Source organism: Echiichthys vipera, assembly GCF_963691815.1.
Source record: "Echiichthys vipera genome assembly, chromosome: 18".
NCBI lineage: Eukaryota > Metazoa > Chordata > Actinopteri > Perciformes > Trachinidae > Echiichthys > Echiichthys vipera.
The window spans coordinates 11,280,562-11,302,062 of NC_139843.1; the positions used below are offsets into that span (position 1 = coordinate 11,280,562).

The 21,501-nt window shown below is 38.8% G+C and overlaps 4 protein-coding genes across 4 annotated transcripts in view; 2 read left to right on the forward strand and 2 right to left on the reverse strand.

Moving 5' to 3' along the window:
• LOC310961026 (synaptic vesicle membrane protein VAT-1 homolog) overlaps nt 1-21,501 on the reverse strand; it is a 243,107-nt gene that overhangs the window by 136,100 nt on the left and 85,506 nt on the right. The window lies entirely within an intron of this gene.
• On the forward strand, nt 704-5,560 carry klhl11 (kelch-like family member 11). The gene is made up of 2 exons (XM_083933058.1): nt 704-1,366; nt 2,359-5,560. Exons 1-2 carry the CDS (start codon nt 807-809, stop codon nt 3,941-3,943), a joined length of 2,145 nt encoding a protein of 714 aa, XP_083789184.1. The 5' UTR covers nt 704-806; the 3' UTR covers nt 3,944-5,560.
• Nucleotides 6,475-10,535, forward strand: LOC310960540 (7-methylguanosine phosphate-specific 5'-nucleotidase-like; the record flags this gene model as incomplete). The annotated part of the gene is made up of 9 exons (XM_083932259.1): nt 6,475-6,555; nt 6,841-6,939; nt 7,343-7,412; nt 7,619-7,665; nt 8,158-8,243; nt 8,418-8,507; nt 9,467-9,629; nt 10,126-10,326; nt 10,416-10,535. 9 exons carry the CDS (start codon nt 6,475-6,477, stop codon nt 10,533-10,535), a joined length of 957 nt encoding a protein of 318 aa, XP_083788385.1.
• fkbp10b (FKBP prolyl isomerase 10b) lies at nt 11,841-20,925 on the reverse strand. Its single transcript, XM_083933196.1, has 10 exons — nt 20,533-20,925; nt 20,067-20,212; nt 17,282-17,471; nt 16,945-17,090; nt 16,147-16,336; nt 15,692-15,837; nt 14,693-14,882; nt 14,472-14,614; nt 14,144-14,307; nt 11,841-13,256 (listed from the first exon to the last, which is right to left on the reverse strand). Exons 1-10 carry the CDS (start codon nt 20,727-20,729, stop codon nt 13,062-13,064), a joined length of 1,707 nt encoding a protein of 568 aa, XP_083789322.1. The 5' UTR covers nt 20,730-20,925; the 3' UTR covers nt 11,841-13,061.

The window sequence follows — 21,501 nt, forward strand, 5'->3', positions numbered from 1 at the left end:
TGTAATGTTGATGTTGGTCTATAAATCTTTGGTAAAAAAAAAAAGTTGTATTTTTTATTTTATCATGTTTTAATCATACAATTATTTTCACACAAACAAATACAGAAATAGACAAGACCAGAACAATTATAAACATTGGGTACTGGTATTTTTTTTTCATGGCTTTACAATTTTTAAGACCATGTAATGTTTGAATATAATGTCCAAATCCTATTTTATTGTTTTTATTTTTTTATTGATTGTCCTATTGTTGTATGTGTGGTTCCTTTTTATACCATTTGCATTTTTGAATGAAGAATTTCCCATATAAAATAAATAAAAAAATTAATGGGTCAAAATATACATTATTTTACAATCAAAGTCATTCTTGTCATAAAACAATCTATTTTTATTAAAACTTAAAAAACATCCATGTCCAACCAAAATTATAATTATAATTATTTAACACAAACATTAATAAAATAAGTGGCATTTCGTTTTTATTACAAAATCATTTCAACAGTGCACATCACCAGTTGGATCATTCGCAACACGCATGCGCGAAAGCGGTGCATCCTTTAAACAAAGTTCAATTTCGCTTATAAAGACGCGTCGGTGCTTCGTGATAACAGCGTTTTAAAACACCGATAACATGTCGGACTTTTCTATATCTGCTGCCCGGGGATACGAGCCTCTTGAGTGGATGTGGAGCTTGAATCTCAGCGCCTCTCATTGACTCTCCAGCTTAAAAACCGATTTGGTAAATTGTTAAAGACGGAAGTGAGCACTCCTGTTTTTCCGAGCCCGGCCGTGAACGCTGCGCATGCATGTCAGTTTTTGAATGTTTATTTACGAGTGTATTATATGCTTATGAGTTATTCCCAAAGATAGTTCAGAGCCTTCATTTGCCTCCGAGTGTATCCCGCTGCGGTATGGCGGCAGCGGCGGCGGCAGAAGCGCCGGAGCACCGGAGTAGCGGCGGACAGGGAGCGCTAACAGGTGACGGGGAACCTGAGGAGGCCGAGGAGTTCACCTGCTCGGCCCACTGTTCGGAGCTCTCTCGGCGGCAGAACGAGCAGAGGAAGTCGGGGCTGTTCTGCGACGTGACGCTGGTCTTCTTCAGCTCCTGTGTGTGTGTTTCCAAGGAGGAGAGGGTCCAAACAGTATCCGCCCACCGCTCAGTGTTGTCCGCGGCGTCGCAGTACTTCATGCTGCTGCTGGGCGGACAGTTCTCCGAGTCTCTGTCCGGGCGAGTGGAGCTCAAAGAGTGGAGCTCTGCGACGGGACCGGACCCAGAAACTGTGGAGCGGGTCATACAGTTCATGTACACGGGGAGGATCAGGGTAACCACTGCCAATGTGCACGAAGTGTTGGAACTTGCTGACAGGTATTTGTTTAACCATACAAATAATAATAATAATTTTATTTGATATAGTACATTTTACAGATAAAGTCACAAAGTGCTTCACATGATAAAATTGTTAAAATAAAATCCGCAAAACAGCAAAAAATAAATTCCACTGGAAATGAAATTAAAAAGACTTAAAAACACAAAATGACGAACATGAGACAAAAAGGCATTTTAAACAAGTGAAGAAGGACGGTCATCCCTCACTTATACCCGGAAGTGTTGGGCAGTTGTCCCACGGGCTTTTGTTTCTACAGGTAAATGAGCCACACCTTGTCTCTGATCTCGTTTCACCAGGAGGTGTTTGGGGTTGACACACCTGTGGAACATGATGCATCTTGGTTAGCTAATGGATTTAAGAAAACAACCATGCAAACTGCACTGGTAGCAGGTATATGAGCCTAATAATCAATAGAGATGCAAGATCCAGTTTTTACCGATCCGGTACTACTGTTGAATGAATGAACCGTATACGTTGCCATGTGAGTGAAGGCATCAGGCTTGACATACAAATTCAGCCTTGTTTAAAAAAAGGCAACAAACATGTGGCTGCAGCTATTATGTTCTTTATAAATTAATCTAACGCCATAAATAGCCATGCTTTTACCAGAGTGAGGAATAGCTATGGCTCATATTTGCAAGTCATGCATTATGGTTTTTTTTTTTACCGTAAAACTAAAACCACAAAAAAAACCTCTAATATTTGTTTTGGGGAATAAAAATAGGACTTTTGAAAAGCGCAGGTGTAAATAGTAACGACAGCTAATTTCCATTTAGTTGCTTCATTTTCAGGGTACTTATGCTGTGCATGCTGTCTCATTGTCACGTCACCAAGGCAACATGTCTCAACAGTGCATAAATTCAAAAGTAAACCACTACATAAAAGGTTCTCTGGAAGACAGTGTTTTGCTCCATTTGCTTTTACTGCTTATTTCATCCTGTCTTTATCCTTTTATTTACCTTTTACACAGGTTTCTGTTGACGCAGCTGAAGAACTTCTGCGGAGAGTTTCTGATGAAGAAGATTAACTTATCTAACTGTATAGCAGTGCACAGTCTCGCCCACATGTACACTTTGGACCAGCTCGCTCAGGGAGCCGCCAAGACGATTCGGAGAAACTTCCACAAAATAATCTGTAATGAAGAATTCTTCACGCTGCCGTTTCACCTGGTGCACGAATGGCTGTCAGACTCAGGAATCACTGTGGACTCTGAACAGGAGTTGTTTGAGGCCATAGTGAAATGGGTGAGCCAAAACACAGAGGAGAGGGGGAAGCATTTTGTGGAGCTGTTCAGACTTTTAAGGCTGCCTCAGATTTCTCCCACCTACCTGACGCGGGTGGTGAGAAAGGAGCCCTTAGTGGCGAACAATGCAACTTGTCAGCAGCTCCTGTCTGACGCCCTTGAAGTCCACGCTGTTCACTTCGAGAACCTTAAGTCAGCTGATTTAGAGCTCTGTGCCTCCTATATGGCAGCAATCCAGCCTCGTCTGGGCCAGATCATGGATGTAATCATGGTAGTGGGTGGTGTGTCAGAAGGTGGAGACTATTTGAGTGAGTGTGTGGGCTACTTTGTTGCTGAGGACCGTTGGGTAAACCTGCCCCACATTCACAACCACCTTGACGGACACGCCATCGCAGTCAGTGACAGCCATGTGTACGTGGCGGGCTCCATGGAGCCAGGCTTCGCCAAGACGGTGGAGCGCTTCAGCCCCAGCCTCAATGCCTGGGAGCAGGTCAGCAGCCTGACCACCCGCAAGCACTCCTTCGGCCTCACATGTGTCAAAGACTTACTCTACAGCATTGGTGGCCACGGCAACTTCAGTCCGGGCTTTAAGGATGTTACTGTCTACGAGCCTGAGCAGGATGAGTGGCACAACCTTGAGCCAGCCCCAAAGATACTACGAGATGTGAAAACAGTAAGCGTAGATGACCGCTACATATACGTGATGGCCAGGACTCCGGTAGACATGGACAATGAGGATGGACTGAGCACTGTGACCACCTGCTATGATACAGAGCGTTGCAAGTGGCAGGAAGTGGACTCTTTACCGTTTCTCGGTAATTACTGTAGTTTCCAAATGGCTGTCGCATCCACCAACTTCTACCACACGGCTTCTTGTTGCGCAAAGAGCTACAAGGTAACAGCCGAGGTCGCTCAGCAGAAAATAAGCAAAAATATCTCTGACGACATCCTCGACAGCCTCCCTCCAGAGGTCCTTAGCATGGAAGGTGCTGCTGTTTGCTACCTGGGTGAAAACATATTCATCATTGGCGGGTGGAGGAACTGCAACAACATGGACAAGCAGTACCGCAAGGAGGCCTACCAATACTGTGCCGAGAGGAAGCGCTGGATGCTGCTGCCTCCCTTACCTCAGCCACGCTGCCGCGCTGCAGCCTGCCACGTTCGAATCCCGTACCATTATCTACACGGCAGCCAGCACTACCCCATGCCCCAGAACTTGGCTCGCCAGCGAGACCGCATGCAGCAGATGCAGCAGCTCCATCGCCGCACTCTCACTCTGCGCAGACAGCTGCAGTCTCAAATTGAATGTTGAGAGCTTTGTCTTATTAGCGCTTAATCTGTTGATATCGCCTTGTTGTTACCACAAAACTTCTTGTTTGTCTTATTTTTTGTCAGCATTGGTGCACCTAAAGCTCATTTAAATGAAAAGATTAAGAATTGGCCAGACAAGCTACTAAATGATCAGTCTTATATTATAATTTTGGTTATTCATTCATGCCTTACTTTAATCCTGCGAGTAATTGAAACTGTGATTTCTGAGATATTTTCTGAAAAGATTGTTGATTTCATTGCTAAAGCTTATCTTTGCGTGTCTGTGTTACTACCTTACGTGTTGTGGTTATGTGGTCAGAAGACAGTTATCAGTGACACTTTCCTGTGAAATTTGGTCATGTTCAGTGTTGAGATGTAACCTAGCAAATCAAATGATGTCTATGTTTATTGTGATATAAGTGTGGGGGTAATGAACTTATGTAACAACCAGCTAAGCTTTAACTTTGTACTTCCATCTACTTTCTCTTCTACCTCCAGTTTCCATCTCGCTTTTTGCACTTTAGGGGTTGAAATATCTAAATGTCGATCATATTTAGTGTCTATATCACGTATGCCCAACTTGAAACAGACAATCAGAATTTTTATTTCAAGACTTAATCTTGAGCCAAACGCATATTGGGGAACAGTGTGTTCAGTGATTATATTTCCCCGCTCATTAAAACAAAATGCTGCTTAATACAGTATTGCACTAAAATATGCACACACTTTATTTTGCCATTCCAATGTATGTGTATAGATGCGTATGATTTATGTCTTAAATATTTCGGCTGATGAGCAGTTGCTTTTGAAAAATTTGTTCTGTTTTTGCGGAGCTATTTTATTTGTTGGTTTCAGTGGACTCACTGGGTTTATTCCGCCTTTGTGCTTCTGTCAGAATTTGATCTGTCTTTTAATTTAGTCTTACTGTACTCTGAAATATGTGAAACATGTTAAACCAGAAGGCTGCGTGGTTCTCTCCATGTTTCTAACTGTGCCATAAAATCCCACCTGCACCTTATTAACACAGTTGAAGGAACTGTGTTTCACGCACCAAAGGACCTTGAATGTTAACTTAAACATTGTACAGTGTTGCTTTTTGGCTACAACCCTCATAACTCAAAAGTGAGTGTTGTTTACCAGTGTGCACCAGTTGCTGAGGTCAGTGTATTTCTCCATTACTGTTGAAATTGCTTGTACCTTCTGTGTCCCCCAGCCAAGCTCCCTATAAGTAATATTTAAATAGGCTTAGTGAGCCTAACAGTTTCCCACAGTGTGAACAGTATCAATTGGTGAATGTATGCAGAGTTTTTGAATTTTGAAGTATTTGTTTGAAGGTACTTTTCTCATGTAAAGTGCACAAAAACAACAAATAACAGACATAAACAGACAGTTAGGCTCCATTGGTATATCAATATCACAGGATGTGTTGCTTGGTTTCAAGTTTAGATTTTTCTTCTCCAGTTTGATCATTGGAGAGTTGATTTTGATTGAAGTATACTTGATCAGAGCCAGAGTTAATTCAGCCATGAGTAATGTGTTACATATGGTGTCATTCCATTTGTATGTCCAAGAGCAAGAAAGTGTACAGACATTTGCCATGAATAAATAATGAAACCTGTTTGTTGTCAACTCTACAGATTTCGCAATGTGTTGATGTATGATAATTGTATTTACTTTACCAAAAATGATATTTTGAAGATACTTTCAATAACTGAAAAAGTTCTCCGTTTTCTGTGACGTGAGGGAAAGTAGGAACGAAAGTGCGGCGGAACCTTTGTGCTTATTACGTAGAAGCGAGGGAATGCTGCTTGTGCGGCAAACAGAACGTAAACAAATAAAGAGCCAGTCAATTAAAGTGTTAGCTATTTCATTATTAGTGCTATGCTTTATCTTCTTACATATACACAGCTGTTGTCTAACATTATGTCTTTTTAACGGTGGTTCTGAATAGCAGTTGACAGCTCGCGTACACGTCTGTTCACCGTTTAAAAATGGTAAGTAACCTTAGTAACCGCCAGCTGTTGCCTAGCAAATTGTTATTGGCTGTTTAAGTTGATATATTAACAGATATAGCACGGTAAAACAGCGAAGTATAACGTGTAATTTATATTTAGATATATTGACCAACCGCTAGCTACTACGCTTATGAGCTTAGCGTTGTAGCTAGCGGTTGGTTCGCGGCCAATGGAAGGAGGATTGGACACACAAAAAAAACCAAACCTGAGCTTTGGGATATGACGCATGCGCAGTAAGATATATGACTGTTTTGGAAAGTAATACTTTTATAGACCTTTTCAACGGAATTCCATTGCTAGGCAACAGCCTTGTTCCTTGATAACTTCCTGTCAGCTGCTGTCATTCACATTCACTGCAACGGGAAATAAACTAAGACATGGAAAAGTCTCCTTGAAAGAACAGTTCAATTATAAATATTGTAAACATCTCCATTTGTTGAATATTCTGCCTGTGTGAACAAATGTCTCATTTGTAAATCAAAAGGCATTATCAAAATGAGTTTTTCCTGGGCTTTACATGCAGATATACCATATTCCCTGGATCTACACACCGGTGCGGACTGTCCTGGCAATCTGGCACCAGCTGACCAAGACCGAGGTGAGGCAACTTTTCTGATTAAAGACAGTGGAAGTTTAATTTCAGAAACTTTACACTTAAACATAATTTGGGTTTATGCTGGGTTAAACACTCTTTGGCTATTTCAAAAACTTACCGTGATGAACTTGATACTAACTAAGATGCGAGCATGTAACATATTCCAGTATAAATCCTCCCTGTGGCCTGCTTTTGCCCCATAGATCTGCTGTCTGTCTTCTCTCTTTCTTGCCTTGGGGCTGTGACTGGATAAACATGCATTGTAAGACTAAACTCTTCTCTGTTCAGATCCCAGAGCTGGCCAAGTGCTCGGTGATGATGAGGGAGCGCAGCAGAGTGGAGGAGACAATCCACGCCATGCAGCAAGCAGGTGCAGGCAGTCTGCAGGTAAGTGAACTGTGCAGCATTTCATCAGAATTAAGAACATATTCAAAAACAGGAAATTATATAAGTCGTTAGATTAGATTATGTTCAGCTAATTACATAGTACTTAAATGAGCCCCAAAGAAAGTAATCTATGGTAGAGAGTCTAGACGAGTCTTTCTTGTGGACTGAAAGACTGATTAATCTCTCCTGTCAGTAGTCCACTTGTTTGTTCAAGTGATTTTTGTTAATAAACCTGGGTTCAGTAAAAAGAGTTGAGAGATGATGAATCAAATGCAAAACCGAGCCTTTCCCTCTGCAGTTTAAACTAAAGAAAATTGTACATATTGTATGATCGTCTCATAAATGTGTGTTTGCTAAGCTGTAGGGTCCTATTATTCAGTTGTAAATAGTCATATTTCCTCAGGTTATCTCAGACTTCGATATGACACTGACCAGATTTGCCCACAATGGAAAGAGAGTTCCCACGACGCACAGTAAGCACAATATTATCTGCATCTTGGCCAAAATTTTTTCGTATGGTGAGGAGTCTACATTTTCATCATTAGAGCAAAAAAAAATGTAATTACTCGATTTGTATTTGTGCTTTCTTTACTTTTTAAATTGATTTGTTACTTTTTTTTCTGAATGTATTGTGCCTTTCTGAAACTAATACAAACTGTTTTTTACTTTCTTTTTCCAGACATCCTGGATAACCGGTTGTTGATCGATGAAGCTTGTACTAAAAAGGTAAATGCACTACTGTCATAAGGTCATTAATAAGTGTAATATTTAAAAGATATTTGGTGCTTGAAATCCTTGGAAATGCTTGAACTTTACTGTTGTGTTTTCAAGGTTTGAAAAGTTCTTGAATTTTGGATAAAGTGCTTGCAAGTGCTCTGCATTTCTTTCAGAACAAACAGCCATAGCAGAGAATTTTAATTTAATTTCTTTCCTTCTGGTGTTATGAAACACAATTTATAGCGCATATATATATGTGTTCATAGAAACATGTTATTTTACCACAGCTGTATAGTGCTGGAAAAGCTTGAAAATGGACCTTGAAAAGTGCTTGAAAAGTGCTTGAATATGACCTTGGAAAAGGTGTGCGATCCCTGTAGATGAACTAATGTTCGCTGTGTCTGCAGTTCTTATTCTCTCAGCAAGTACATGCATACTGATACATCCCTTGCGAGTGGTCTGCATTTACATGTTCAGTATTTTTTTGTCGATCCACTGCAGATGAGGGAGCTGTTGAACACCTATTATCCCATAGAGATTGATGCGAGCAGGACTGCTGAAGAGAAGCTGCCTCTCATGGTGGAGTGGTAAGAAACAAACAGTCTGATCTAAATTACAACACCTGTCTGTTTTAATCTAATTTGTCCTTTAGCAAATACTGCAAAACAAAATTGTAATTAGATAATGACAAATCATACACAAAGCGAATCAAACCCAAGCCGTGTTGAGATGTTACATTTGTTTTGTGCTGCTCTCTGCAGGTGGACGAAGGTTCATGAGCTGCTGATCCAGCAGAGGATCAGGAAGGACATGCTGGCCCAGGCTGTCAAGGAATCCAGCGCTATGCTCAGGTATGCACTATGCCCAGGATTAAAGCTAGAGTGCTGAACGTTATAAATATAAATGGACCTCTGTTACATCTAAACCTTTGCCAAACGAGTTCACACAAAGCTGATTAAGCTTATCATGGCCAGGGAAATCTCTCTGTATTTCTCAGTATACAGTTCTGCACTTCATCTTTGAGTGTTCCTTTATGGGGTGAGAATACCCTTCTTCTTCTTAAGCTAAATAAACTATTTTAAGAAATACCTTGGATTACTATTGTCATAACGGGGAAAACAGCTGTTTTTCTGGGCTCATGAAAATTTGACTTTTAACAAAATATGTGGTTCTCACAGAACAACGGCACTACAAACTATATATATATACTATAGAATATGATGCATTGCTGTAGATTAAAACAACCCAACAGTATATAAAAAAGTTAAAATTAGCACAACATTAAACATCTACAGCAAATCAAATGATGTGTTACTGCATAAATGAGAACTTTACTTACTGATAAATTTGTCTGAGAATACTTACTGTATATACATCTACTTCAGTAAGGTTTAGAGGTGAGTAAGAAATTATTTGATAATAATACAGTTTGGTATTAGTACTTAAGTAAAGGATATGAATGTATTTTTTTTTCTGGCTCTATGGAGAAAGTTTTAAGTTTATTCTCCTGTCATGCACAAAGACAAATCAGAAATATGAGTCATGAAGACAACCATTTTATTGGTTACAATTGATATTAAAAATAAGATGTGCATTAGTAAAACACATGTTGAACATAAATAGATTACACCAATCAAACTTCTTGTGTTACTACTTGACAACATATTCTATTAGATTCGGCAGCACTTGCTCAGATTGATCAAAACTTGTCACATGCAGAAATGTAAATGTTTTCTCAGATAGTCATTGGCTCTTGTGTCTTATGTGTGTGCGTGTGTGTGTGTGTGTGTGTGTGTGTTTTTTTTTTAAGGGATGGCTACAAAGTGTTTTTTGAACATCTGACGGAGCAGCAGGTTCCTCTGTTGATCTTCTCGGCTGGTGTTGGAGACGTCCTGGAGGAGGTGATTCGACAGAACCACGTCTTCCTTCCCAACGTCCACATCATCTCCAACTACATGGACTTTGACCAAACTGTGAGTTTGACCACACCTGGCTTTATTGGGACTTCATATTGTGAATGATTGTATGAAACATCCTGCAGAATATTTTAAATAGTTAAGACGATCACCCACTGTTCCATTTTTAAAAGATAAACATAGGCCAGTGAATGAGCCCCTAAATTATACCAAAGATACCAAAATCATTTGATCTCATCAGTCTATTGATTTTCAGGCATGAAAAACAGTTAACAGAATAAAGAAATTACAAGGAGCTAATCCAAAGCTAATAAAAGCAAGCTGGTGTATGCTACACCAGCTTGCTTTTATTAGCTTTGATATTACGTGTCATCAGGATGTTGCTTTTTAATTTCTGTTTTATGAATCATATTACAATTCCTCTTGGTTACTAATAGAGATCAGTGAAAGCATATTTTTATACCAATCGTGACGAGGATCAACATGATTTTATCCCACCAGCTTCTGTATGAGAGGTTTCCGTAACTCACCTGAACATTGTGTTGTTGATAAGGGTGTCCTGCGAGCCTTCAAAGGCCAACTGATCCACACCTTTAACAAGAGGGAAGGGGCTCTGTCACATGCAGCTGGCCTCAGAGAGCTGCAGGGTCGACCAAACGTGCTGCTGCTGGGAGACTCTTTAGGGGACCTGACCATGGCCGACGGCGTGTCTGAGCACCAGAACCTCCTCACCATCGGCTTCCTCAACGATCAGGTCCGACTAATGTACAGTGTTCTTCCTGATGTCAACACGCTGAGTTTAAGGATTCGGGTTCTCAGTGTCTGCGCTCTGCTTCTTCTCAGGTGGACGAGAGAAAAGAGTCGTACATCAACTCCTTTGACATCGTACTGGTAAAGGACGAGACGATGGACGTTCCCAACGCCATCCTGAGATACATTACCTCATCAAGAGACAAGAAGTAAGAGGCACAAGGAGGGACTTTATGACAACATACACACAGATGGACATTTTCACTCCATTCATCATGTTGCATGCTGGATAATCACACACACACACAATCACTTACCTCAAACTACAACTTTAAACTGGACCTTTTTATCTTTTTATTATTACACTGTCAGTGTTTTGACTCAAAGCCATACTACCTAAGTCCAGTAATTTAAGAGATGTAAATTAGGTCATGGATCTGTGATTTGTGCCAGTATTGCAACTTTACAGACTATTAGAGGGCTGAGCTTTGAGTAAAGCTCTTTAATTTGTTTTAGGGACTCCTCAGGATGTCTTAATAAAAACAACAGAATGGCAGCAGTGTGCCTGCCACCTTAACAAAACTCAGTGCAGGGAGAATTTATATTGTCTTGTTTTAAATGCATAAAATAAAAAATATAGTACAGTGCCAGAAGCACTCCCTCTTAAAAATAGCAGTGTAAACAATTATAAGGTGTTTTAATTTGTTGTTTTATGAAGATGCTTTTAAATATCTTTTACGTTAATCAGGTGTACGAGCAAAGACTTAAAACACATGTTGTAAATGTCTCTATATCTGCCAAGTGCTCTACATATACACACTGGTGCGTTCTGTATATTACCTCTGAGTACACCGCGAGAACCTCATGTTCAAGTCCACAAGCTATTGTAGTAGTTATTAAAAGTTATTCTAACCCTTTTCTCTAACCTGACAGTGAAAATAAGTGTTGTTTCTTTCAACTGAAAAAAATTGTTGCTGCTAGAATTTCGTTGAAATTTCAACATTGAGCTAGTTGCACTTTAGTCTGGGTGCCGTCGAAGAAAAAATGAATACAGACCAACTTGTAAACTTGCTATTCTCAACTAAAGATACAGCTCACATTTAAAAAACAAAAAAATATTACTCCTTTAACCTTTAGGATGAAAACCCGTGTTTCCAGCAGAAACTCCTCATATAGGATTAAAAAGACGTCAACTATCCTTTTAATCAACATTTTCACTTTGTCTCCATATGCTACGTACTAATCATTTTTGTAGTCTTATGACTATAATAAAGTAGTGTTTAGATCGGCAAATCATGTTTGATTCATTTGATTATAGAGAGATGCTATTTATGCTGAAAAACCACTGATTTCCAGTTATGCTCTTCTTCTTTGCAAATAACTTCTTCTAACATCTTTTAAAAACTGCAACATTTTTCAAAGTCGCACTGGGGCCAGACATCCTCTTGTACTGTAAATACTGGTAAAGTTATTTATTTAGCTGGGATTAAAGTCCTAGGAAAAGAAAAAATAAAGGTGCTCATTTGGTTTTCTGAAATAGAATTATCAAAGACAAACACAGAACACAGAACACCACAAAAAAGATAATTTGCACTATTTTCTTGTCATTTAGACAGACTACACTGGGGTACAGCAATTATTAAGTCATGGTGTTTTGAAAAAAAGTCTCTCAATGTTTGTTTTTAAGTTGTTGGGATTTATTACTGCAAGAAAATAAAAGTGGTCACACCTCCTTGTGCCTCTTCCTTTTCCTCATCAACCTTCAGTTTGAGCTTGTTGGCTGTGATCACTTCTTAATTTTGACTTACACTATAACTATTATTATTATTGGTATTATTTTTCAACATACTACACTATTCAATTCAATTCAATTCAATTCAAAAAACTTTATTTGTCCCCGGGGGGCAATTCAGGGAATGACTTATTTTCAATTGACTATGTGACTCCTTTGTTATACTATGACTTCTTATGGTCATTTTTGGACATATTACTCTATGACTTAATTTACTATGGCTTTTTTATGCATTTTTTTCAACATACTATGCTATAACTGTTTTCATTATGCTATCCTATTACTGATTGACATTGACACAAAAAAGTCATAGTATGACATCCTATACTACGTTTTGTTTTTTTTCAACCGACTATACTTTGACTCATCTCAGCTTAAGATATGATACATTTTTTTCAACATCCTATACTGACTTTTAACATACAATACCATCGTTACCATACAATCAGATATTCTTTGTGGCTGCATCTTGCACCAAAAACGACAGCTTCAAATAACACCAGGTAACTGTTTCAAAGATGGAATCAGATGCTACCAACAGTCTTTCTACTTTTTGTATATATAAGTGCACTTCTAATAATACTTATACCGATAAATATCAGTTGTTTCGGTTGTCCGACGATTTCTTTAGCTGGGATAATGGGTACGTCCTGGAAAAACAAAAACAATTTTCTTTTTCTTACAAACATTTTAATTAATGTGGCTTTCAAGGGCAAATAAAGGTGCTTATTTGGTTTTCTGAAATACAATATTAAAAAACAAACAATCATTCAACACAGAACGCCACAATAAAAAAGACATTTTCACTATTTTCTTGTTTTTTAAAAAGACTCTCCAGTATGGTACAGAAAGTATTAAACCTTGATGATGTTTTGAAAACGTCTCTCGGTGTTTGTTGTTATGCGTTGGGGTTTATCCCTGAGAGAGAATAAAAGCTTTAGTCCTCATCACAACTCCTCATGCCTCGCTGCTTCCCTTTCCTTGTCCTCATCGACCTTCAGCTTGAGCTCGTTGGCTGTGATCACTCCGTCGTTATTTCGGTCCTGGTTGTTAAACATGTCGGTAATAACTTGATCCACCATCATTCCAGGCTTTATTCGACCTTTGCCCTCCGCCACCTGCAGCTTGATGAACTCCCCAAACTAGAATGTGTCGAGAGATAAGGGAGCATCAATAACAGTCGATAACAGTGTGATGCGTGGGTTAAACAATATATGAATGTAGTATAATATAAGGACATGTTAGCATTAAGGAAAACACCACAACCCACCTACAGCATACTTTTCGTCATTTTTAAGGACATCTACTATATATGACTTTTTTATATATTTGACATACTACACAAATATGTATTATTATAGTATTATAATTATTATCTTACAATGACTTTTTTTTTCAACATGTATTAAAGAATGTATTAAAAAATACAGAATGAGTAACAGTATTCATTTCTGTACTATGCCTGTTTTGACATAATAAATCGTGACTTTTTATATGATTTTTAATTCGTTTTTATGACATACTAAACTGTGACATTCTTAATGACATACTGTATCATGAATAATTTCATATTAATTAAATTAGAGGCTTACCTGGAGATGTCCTATCCTTCATATCACCTTCATCAGTGGATGTAATTAGTTTTTTCAATTCTGTTACTGTGTAGATTACGATTTCACATGTGGAAATCATGTATTCATCTTGTAAAATGTTTATTGTAAACTACTAAAATTAAATCGACCAACACCAGTTGTCTACTTATAATACTACTTTATAATATAATAATTATGTATGTAATGTCTGCATAAGACGCACCTTAACTTTTGATACTTTAAGTATATTTTTTTGACTAATATGTGTTTTTGATGGTAAAATTGTGATATAGCTACTACTACTAAAAAAATCACCTTATATTTGCACAATAAATCTACAGTTTACATAATGAAACTAGGTATATACTGTAAATACTTTTGTGGGCCCTCATCGGCCTTCTGAAATAATGCAGGTGATGCAGTCAGCAGCGACGTACCTCCTCCTGGGGCACCTCTTTGTTCTTGTTGACATCCAGGGCTTTGAACAGGTCTGCAGGGCTCTCCTCCAGCCACACAAACAGGTAACCAGGTGGCACTCCCCTCTCAAAGCTCATCAGTTCAATATCAAAGACCAACACAGCGCTGCCTGGCACACCAGTGGCTGACGTAAGGAAAACAAAGAATGAGTCTGTTTAAATATGCGTTTACCTCTTACTACTTTAGTAAATTCAAACTTGGAGCTCAGGATTTTAAGAGAACTGTCATGGCTATAAAAAAAAAGGTCCAGTGAAACGACAGATTGACTGTGAGCATTGTAAGCCTCACCTCCTTTTTCTCCGTGGCCGAGGTGAGGCGGCACCGTTATCACCCTCCTCTCTCCCACACACATGCCTCGCAGGCCTTCGTCCAGCCCGTCGATCACCTTGTCCGCCCCCAGCACTGCATCCTGAAGGTTCTCGTTGTCGTGTCTGAGGACGAAGTCAATCGGACAAATTAAAGTGGTGATCACATCGGCGTTAAAAAACACGGATGTCTGGGTGACTCACGAGGAAAAGAGCGGTGTGCCGTCCACCAGGGTGCAGTTGTAGTGGTAACGGACGAGGTCGTTCTCTTTGGTGGTGTCATTACACAACTCAGGTTTGTGGGTGATCTGGATGTTCACCGTGTCGTTGGGGTTGTGGAAGTCGATAACGTCAATGTCAAACACCAGCACAGCCGAACTGGGGATGACACCACCTGGACACAGCACACGTTATTATTTGATCTTTACAGTAACTCTGAGTATTAAAATGTTAATATATACAGTATAACAAACATGATGATAAAGACTTACTCTGTTCTTATTTGGATGAACTAGATTCCCAGTTCATTAAAAGACCTACAGATGTGTTTAGCAATGGTAACGTTATCTGATTTTTCTTTCATATCATTTGGCCGGATTATTCTGGCTAATTTTGACTCTCTCAAATTGCCTAATCTCTAAATTATTTCTTAGATAAATCTTTTATAATGTCAGACAATTTTGACAAGAATGCTCATCCCAGTGCCCAGAGTCAACTCCTTTTTTTTGTTTTTTCCAACTGTTAGTCCAGAGATATTTATTTATAATGGTATAAAACACAATAAAGCAAAAGATCCTCACATTTGATGAGTGAATGATGGAGCAAAGACTTGTTTCAGCACTAACAACAATAACTGCCTTTTTTCTGTATATTTGTATAATAATTCCATTACTTTTTCATTATGTTTTTTATGGTTACTTAACTGTGTCCAAGTACGAATGAAAATAGACTGCAAACATTAAGATTGTTTCAGCCGTCCCATCTTTCTGGATCTTTTGGTTTACGTTCTTGAACAAGTTGATTCTAATATTTCAACCAAAATTCAGAACAAAATGCTATTTAACAAGGATTTAAATGGGTTATTTTACTCAAAATCTTAGCTGCATGTCAATGCAGAAATGGAACAATGAACCAACAGTAATTGCTAAAAGATTAAGATTGCGTGGGAGCAGACAGTTCACTTAAAACTGCAGAAAAAGCTACCTGCTCCTTGCTCTCCATACGCCAAGTGTGGAGGGATGATGACTCTGCGCTTTTCTCCGATGCAGACTCCCAGCAGGGCCTGGTCCATGCCTGCAATCACATACCCCATCCCAATGTAGGTGTTGTATGTGCTGTTCCTCTGATAACTGTTGGCAATAACACGCATGGTTTAATGGCTTTTATTAGAATTAGACTTAAAATACACATCACACAATACAGCAACCTGTCATCAGCCAGGCAGCACTGTTATACTGAAGTGATGGGTTGACAATTAGAGAAGCGTTTCTTTTCAAAAAAAGGATTACATGCTTATTATTAAAGTACAAATGGCTGCAACATCAGAAAAACTTTTATAATTTAATTATATCATAACTACATAACTTACATACAACATACATAACATAACTGGCAACTGAGCTACATTCAGCTCCAGTGTGAGTGTGACCTGAGCTCACCTGGTGTCAAAGGTGACCCCGTTCAGGAAGGTACCGTTGTAGTGGTACCGGACGTAATCCCCGACCACAGACCTCCGTGTGCACGACTCAGGCACCACCTGGCTGTCAATAGTGAGGTTATCCTTTGAGTTGTGAATGTCCACCAACATGACATTAAACACCAGGGTCGCCTGGGAGGGAATCTCTGTACCTGGTGAGCAGAGGCCGGAGAATCTCAAACTTCACATCTACTGACATGTTAGTAACATACACATGACAAACAAGTGGTTTTATATACAGCGTAGTTATATTTTGGGTTACACCATCAATGATTTATTTCTTTATGATCCACTTGGTGCCAACTTCACTAAAAGTAATATATGGTCTGGAGAGGAAAGCTATCTTAAAGAAGGACTGACCTCCACACAGATACACGATATAACTAAAATTACAAAACAAATGAGAAAGTAAACCAACTTAACTGATTTAATATGGATTAACTGGACAATTCAGTCTATTTTTGTTCCGTGTTATAGAGTATTTGTGCTACTGTCACACACTGTTTAGAGAAGTAACCTTTTTTATACAGCCTATGGAATTGATACTCTTAAAAACATTGCTCCTTAGTGCTACTAATGTAAAAAAATCAATAACTCAACTGCGATGACTAAAAAAAACATATTCTATGTAACATTATTTTATTTCTCTGCCCTCTAATCCCCTGGTGTTTGAAGAAGCAGTGTTCGGTTGCTAAGGAGTAACTACAAATAAACTAAGACTTTGTTTGTGCTCTTTTAATTTACCATCACTTGTGCTTACCTGATCCTTTTTCTCCGTAGGCTTTGAAGGGTGGGACGACAATATTCCTGATCTCTCCCACACACATACCGAGCAGGCCTTCATCAAGGCCCTTAATCAACCAACCCTCACCCACTAAGGAGTCCTGGGTCTGCTTCCTGGTGTAGCTACGTACAGTAGGGCTCACACAAGCGCAAAGTCAAACACAACATACCTGGATGACGCAGTAAAGACACAAAATAGCTTATTTGGATGGGGATTTGAGCATGCAGAAAATAATGTGATTATGCTTCAAACAAGCACCACTATGCTGACTGTGGTTGATTTACTTTTATTATTATTATTTATTGCTAATAACCTGGAGTCGAAGACAGTGCCGTCGAGCAGAGTGCCATTGAAGTGATAACGCACAAAGTCGGTGCGCATCACAGAGCGTTTGCAGTCTTTGGGAGTGGTGATGGCTTTGGTGACAACCAGGTCGGCTTTGTTCCACAGATCCAACAGATGGATTTCAAACACCAGGGTGGTGTCTGGAGGAACCAAGTCACCTGTAAAACATGGTTAGTTAAACTAGATGGACTCACACAGCAGTGACAGACATCAGCATAAGACCTGTTTAGAAAAAATAAACACTATAATCCAGTTTAGGTGAAAGCTTGTGAACCTTAAATCATCTGATTTCAGTAAATGAGGGCTCTGGTCTAAACAGGGTGTTGGGCCAGGCTGTAGTGATGGTTTCATTTCAGCACTTTGTAGCCCTACTGGTACTTTATGAAGTGGCCACAATCAGATTATGATATAATCAATAATATTTATTCATGGTAGCAGCGCGTCTTCAAGGAAGGCAATGCAGGTCTGTTGACTTTGGCGATGCTTGTTTTTCCTCTAGCACTACCAGCATTTTAATTTTAACACTTATATGGAAAACATACCTGCCTAAACAGAATAGAATAGAAGTGTATTTAAATAAGGACGTTTAAACAGTAGTTTAACATAGTTTCAATACAAAGAATGCAACTTATGTGCTGTATAGAGCTTATAGCTATTGCTAATGTTCAACTCTTGTCCCTAGTTGGGCTTGTACATAAACAACAATAAAAACATTAAAAAACAAAACGATATAAATGATCAACATGCTAAAACTACATTTCACAGTTATAAAATACATATAGTCAGCATACTAAGAATAACAGTGAAGCACATTCACGCCTTCAAAATTATACAAAATGCTGCAACCAGACTGTTAACTGGATGAAATCAAATAGATCACATAACCCCCATGTTAGCCTTCCTGCACTGGCTTCCATTTAGATTTTGAGGCATTCGTGGTACCCAGAAGATGAACACTACTGACTTTGGTGACTTTTTATCTAGCACCACCATGAGGGAAGGTTTGGAGATCCCTTCTCAAATAGCTCCAAAATATCAGTTTGTTCAATACTTTGGTGCATGATTGAATACTTGTGAAAGTACGTTCCCATAACCCTTGGCTGTTTTTTAGTTGACAGCTCTAATAAGCAAATATTAGCATGCTAACACACAAAGCTAAGCTGGTCAACATGGAACGCATTGAACCCGGCAGCATCAGCATGGTGGGAAATATTAGCATTTAGCTCAAAGCACCGCATAGCAGCTAGCATCTTTGGGTTAGTATTTATTTTTCATAGTCATTTTTTATTTTTTTATGGACCTCAACATTTAGGCTACAGATGCTATAAAAAGCGTGTCAAACTGCAATATGAACACTGAGGCGCAGGGGGCCCAGGAGCAGCAATGAGCTGTGGACCCCCACTGAGCCCCAGAACCAGCCAGGACCAACATCTGATGTAACTAATGACAATTAGATGTTAGTTTAATGCAAATGTGTTTATGGTTAAACGCCATGTAAAAATATATTAATGGCCCTTTAAGCTAGGTACAAGATATTCTTTAATGGTGCATTTCAACAAATTTCAAAAAAATTACAATAAAACAAAAGGCAGAAGCAAGCTGGGGAAGACAATAGTTAGATATTAACTCCTGGTTAGTAACAAAAAAACAAAAAACAACAATATAAATGTAGCTTTATAAGAATCTGGACTTGTTAGCATTAAGGAAAACACCACAACCCACCTACAGTATACTTTTTGGCATTTTTAAGGACATCATATATATATGAATGTTTTTTTTTTAATGAAATACTAATCTATGACTATTTTTTACATACAATATTGTGAATTTTTTATACTGTAGTTTTTTAGTACTCTACTGACTTTTATTTGACATACTGCTCAAATAATATGTATTATAATATTATTATTATTATCATACAATGACTTGTTGTTCAACATACTATACAAAAGTCAAAGATCAGTATGTTTAAAAAAGAAGAAGACAGTAAGAATGTATAAAAAAAAATACAGAATGAGTAACAGTATTCATTTCTGTACTATGCCTGTTTTGACATAATAAATCATGACTTTTTATCTGATTTTTAACTCGTTTTTATGACATACTATACTGTGAGATTCTTAATGACATACTGTATCATGAATAATTTTATATTCATTAATTTAGTGGCTTACCTGGAGCTGTCCTATCCTTCATATCACCTTCATCAGTGGATGTAATTAGTTTTTTTCCCATTCTGTTACTGTGTTGATTACGATTTCACATGTGGAAAACATGTATTCATCTTGTAAAATATTTATTGTAAACTACTAAAATTAAATTGACCAACACCAGTTGCCTACTTATAATACTACTTAATAATCTAATAATTATGTATGTAATGTCTGCATAAGACGCACCTTAACTTTTGATACTTTAAGTATGTTTTCGACTAATATGTGTATTTCATGGTAAAATTGTGATATAGCTACTACTACTAAAAATGTCTGCATAACAAGTACTTTAACTTAAGATACTGTAAGTACATTGTCGACTAATAATTGTTTATTTTATTGGAAATTGTGATGTGGCTACTTTTACTCTCTCTGATTACTTCTTCTACCACTGTTTGTAAGTCCCTTATTTAAAAATATTGTTAATAATAAATCACCTTATGTCAAAAAAATCTGCTGTGCTTTAGTCTACATTGCAAAAAAAAAAGTCACATTCATGGGTGTTTAAAATCTGCTGTAAGCCCACTGTAGGACATTTACCTGCACCGGTGCTTCCATAGGCCAGGTGGGGCGGGACTGTGATCGTCCTGCGCTCATTCACGCACATGCCCTGCAGACCTTTATCCATGCCAGCGATGAGTCGGCCCTCCCCGAGCAGGCCCACCTTGGCGTCTCCTCTCTGATGACTGTGGAGCAAAAGTTTGACAAAAACCGAGGAAATGTCACGAGTGGGTTTAACTTTGAGAGGTTGTCAGCTCTGGAGGAAGAGGACGTCACTTTAGATGTGCAGCCTATTAACAGAAACGTATCTTTGGATAGATCTCATCTTTTTCTGTTCTTTTAATACATTTTTTTTTACATTTCTGAAAAAACACAACAGCTTAACCAAACTGCCTCTGAGTGTATGGCCTCTGAGTCTGCAGCACAATCACAGACTTTGACTGCAAATAAACTAAACTTTAAACAAATGCGTTCAAATTTCAGATCAAATTTCAGAGGAACTCACCTCGAATCAAACGCTTTCCCGTCGACAAATGTGGCGTTATAGTGATAGCGGACATAATCTCCCTCTTTCGCTTCTCTTGCACAGATTTTGGGGATGAAGGATCTGTCCACGACTACATCTCCAACCACAGGACTGGGATTACACCCCACTGACGACCACGTAGTGAGGAGGGAAAAGACAACGCAGCAGGCAAACATCTTTGCAGAATCGGGTCAAAGAAGTTAGAGGGATTCAAAACAATAGGTGGTAAGAACAGCCAAAAAAGGGATCAATTGAAGGCCCAGGTCCGTGTGCACTCTTTTACGCAGAGGGCCGGGGCTGCAGATGTGGAGCAGGGCAGCGTTGTCTGAATGCTGTAAACGTGGACAATCTCCAGGTTGCAGAGGGGACTTTTTTTCCCCTTTTTTTTTTAACCAAAGGGAAGGAATGTCGGAGCTGGGAGTGGAAAGCTCTTCTGTCAAGTTAGCTAACCACAACAATTAAAAAGCACGACTTCCTTTGAAAGGGAATACAAGAAAACCACAACAATTAAACAGTACATCCAATACGTTGTTTGTAGTTTCAATTCATATATATTTATTTTCAAATAAACTATCTATCTATGCAGTCTTTTTAATGTAGGCCTGTTTTACGGTCCGTCACTATGGCTGGAGTCGTGATTTGTTTTTTACCAAAGGGTCCTTTTGTGCTTTTATTTTGAAAGCAAAGTCGCCCGTAGTCTTTTGCGCTTGACTCTTCGGCACCGCTGCAGGCAACAGAGAGACCGAGAGAGATCCGCCTCTCTGGACCAGCCTCTCGGAGCCGTAAAGTGGTCTGAGCCCTCAAAGTTTCAGCTTTCCCATTAATGCCGTGAAAATACCAAGAAGTCCTCTAAATTAACTACGACGACTTCCGAAGTGAGTTAAAAAGGTACAGTGTAGTCTGCGAGAGGTTTCGCTTCCTGTCAAGCATCTATAAAACCTCTCAGTT

Excerpts from the sequence above, each read along its gene's own strand:
- klhl11 (XM_083933058.1), top strand. The coding sequence starts at position 807 with ATGTCAGTTTTTGAATGTTTATTTACGAGTGTATTATATGCTTATGAG. Across the intron at positions 1,367-2,358 it reads GTGTTGGAACTTGCTGACAG|GTTTCTGTTGACGCAGCTGA; the intron begins GTATTTGTTTAA and ends CCTTTTACACAG.
- fkbp10b (XM_083933196.1), bottom strand. The coding sequence starts at position 20,729 with ATGTTTGCCTGCTGCGTTGTCTTTTCCCTCCTCACTACGTGGTCGTCA. Across the intron at positions 14,883-15,691 it reads GTATGGAGAGCAAGGAGCAG|GTGGTGTCATCCCCAGTTCG; the intron begins GTAGCTTTTTCT and ends TGCTGTGTCCAG. Across the intron at positions 14,308-14,471 it reads CGGCCACGGAGAAAAAGGAG|CCACTGGTGTGCCAGGCAGC; the intron begins GTGAGGCTTACA and ends TCCTTACGTCAG.